Source organism: Pterocles gutturalis, unplaced genomic scaffold (genome assembly GCF_000699245.1).
Source record: "Pterocles gutturalis isolate BGI_N339 unplaced genomic scaffold, ASM69924v1 scaffold32114, whole genome shotgun sequence".
NCBI lineage: Eukaryota > Metazoa > Chordata > Aves > Pterocliformes > Pteroclidae > Pterocles > Pterocles gutturalis.
The window spans coordinates 1-2,101 of record NW_010131704.1 but is presented as its reverse complement, the minus strand read 5'-3'; the positions used below and the strand labels follow the sequence as shown (position 1 = coordinate 2,101).

The 2,101-nt window shown below is 52.6% G+C and overlaps 1 protein-coding gene across 1 annotated transcript; it reads right to left on the bottom strand.

The window, feature by feature from the left end:
- Positions 1-512: 512 nt before the first annotated feature.
- Positions 513-2,058, bottom strand: LOC104467076 (homeobox protein Nkx-6.2-like; the record flags this gene model as incomplete). Its single annotated transcript, XM_010080701.1, has 3 exons — positions 513-824; positions 887-1,155; positions 1,886-2,058. Coding segments are annotated over 2 exons (422 nt in total), but the record flags the coding sequence as incomplete, so codon positions are not given.
- Positions 2,059-2,101: the final 43 nt, after the last annotated feature.

The window sequence follows — 2,101 nt, the reverse complement described above, 5'->3', positions numbered from 1 at the left end:
TCCGCCGCCGTGGAGGAGCCGGGAGACACAGGGGCAGGCGCCTGCCGAGGGGCCTCGGACAGCGGGTCGGGCAAGAACCGACCGAAAAATCCGGGTCCCCGAGCGGTGAAATGAAAGCCAGAAATTCCCTGCAGCAGGCACGGTGCAGCCCCGGCCCCGCGCTCCCCCTTCTCCCGGCCAAACCCCGCGGAGTGGGGGCGAAGCCTCCCCCAGCTCCGTCACTGTGCCCCGCACGGTGGGACCGAGACCAAAAACGAGGAATGCGGGAAGAAACTCACTAAAGGAGAAGCTTGTTAAATAATTTATTGATTTATACAAAGTCTTTCCAACCCGTGTGGAGATACTATTTGATCCCAATGTAAAATCAAGTGTCTGTTTTTCTCTCCTGCTTTTTTGGGTTGTTTTCTCTTTTGATATTATTAAGCATAAAATCCAGAGGCAGGAGAAATCAAACCGCCAAAACACTGAGGAGAGGGAGGGAAAGAAAACAGCCGTTTTTACACTAGAAATATACATCACAAAATCTGAAATTTACTATATACAAAGTGGCTGAGCTTGGATTTGGCGACCCATACAAAATGTAACAAAATCTGATTGTTAGGAGCAGGAAATCAGCAAGAAGGCTAAAAGAAAGAGGGGCAAACCTTAAAAGGACACAAAACAAAAACCAAAAAGTTGGAAAAATTCCTCTGAAATTTACATCGATGAGAAGGAAAATAATTTCATAACTTATTCTGTAAAAAATATATACATTTCACATACATCTTAGGCTGTACAACACACCACTTTAAACATCCAGATACAATTCGTCTCCGTCACGGTGCCTACCACAGCAGCTGTCTCCGTCACGGGGCCTACCACAGCAGCTGGCCCGGCCCCCTGCAGCAGCCGTGGGTGCCCATGTCCTCACAAGGTGTCCGAGCTGGTGCTGCAGGGGCTGACAAGGGACAGGTTCGTGGATTTGTGCTTCTTCAATAGCCTTGTAATTTTTTCGTCATCTGAGTTGGGGTCCAGGGGCTTGTTGTATTCATCATCGTCCTCATTGTCCGAGCTCTCCTTCAGCTTCTCCGTCTCCGAGTCGTGCTTCTTCTTCGCCGAGGCCATCTCTGCCGCATGCCGCTTCCGCCACTTGGTCCGTCTGTTCTGGAACCAGACCTGGGCACCGGCAACGGACACAGCTCAGCCCAACTGCTGCGCCCACACTCAACCCCCTGCCCGCCCGACGGCAGACAGGGCCACGGCCCCCTTCCCTTCCCACCAGCACGGGGGTCTGGGGGCACACAGGGCAAGAGGCTGGAACACGGCGCAGCCACCGCTGGGCCACAGCGCGGGGAGCGGGAAGACCGCAGGGCCCCCGGACAGCACCAGGGACGGGGCTGGTGGTGACACACTTAGGTCATCCGCCCAGCTCTTCCAGAGATCTCGCCAGCTGGAGCTGTGCGACAGTAAAAGCTGCAGTTTTGCAGAACAATTATCAGTTGAAAACAGAATACGGTGGCCAGAAAAATAATAATTTTTGGCGCCCAGTGCACTTCAACGCTTCGGTGCACCCCAAGTCTTTGGTAAAAAATTTGAGTGTGGTCATGCCAAGGAGCAGTTGTGCCAATTACCAGACACAGCCTAGGCTGGAAACCGACCCGTTAAAAGCAATTATCTGTGGGGGGGGCTACGAAATTGTGTAGAAATTGGGCTAAAATCTATCCAATATCCAAATGTAATTTAAATTATAATTTACTTTAAAAAAAATCCCTGTACGGTTGTACAGTGTTAACGGTCGCTGGGAATTACTGCAAAAGCAGCAACAGCCCACCCTCAAGCAGCACGCAGGAGGCGGCGGTGGTGGGAGCCTTTGCCCACCGGTGCCCCGGCACCCACGGGGACCTACCTTCACTTGGCTCTCGGTCATCCCCAGGGAATAGGCCAGGCGGGCTCTCTCCGGTCCTGCCAAGTATTTCGTCTGCTCAAAGGTTTTCTCCAAAGCAAAAATCTGCTGCCCAGAGAACGTCGGTCGCGAGTGTTTCTTCTTGCCGTCCTTGTCCAAAACCATCCCCGTCTGAGCTGAAAGCGGAGGAGAAACAGCTCCGTCAGAGACCGGCTCTGC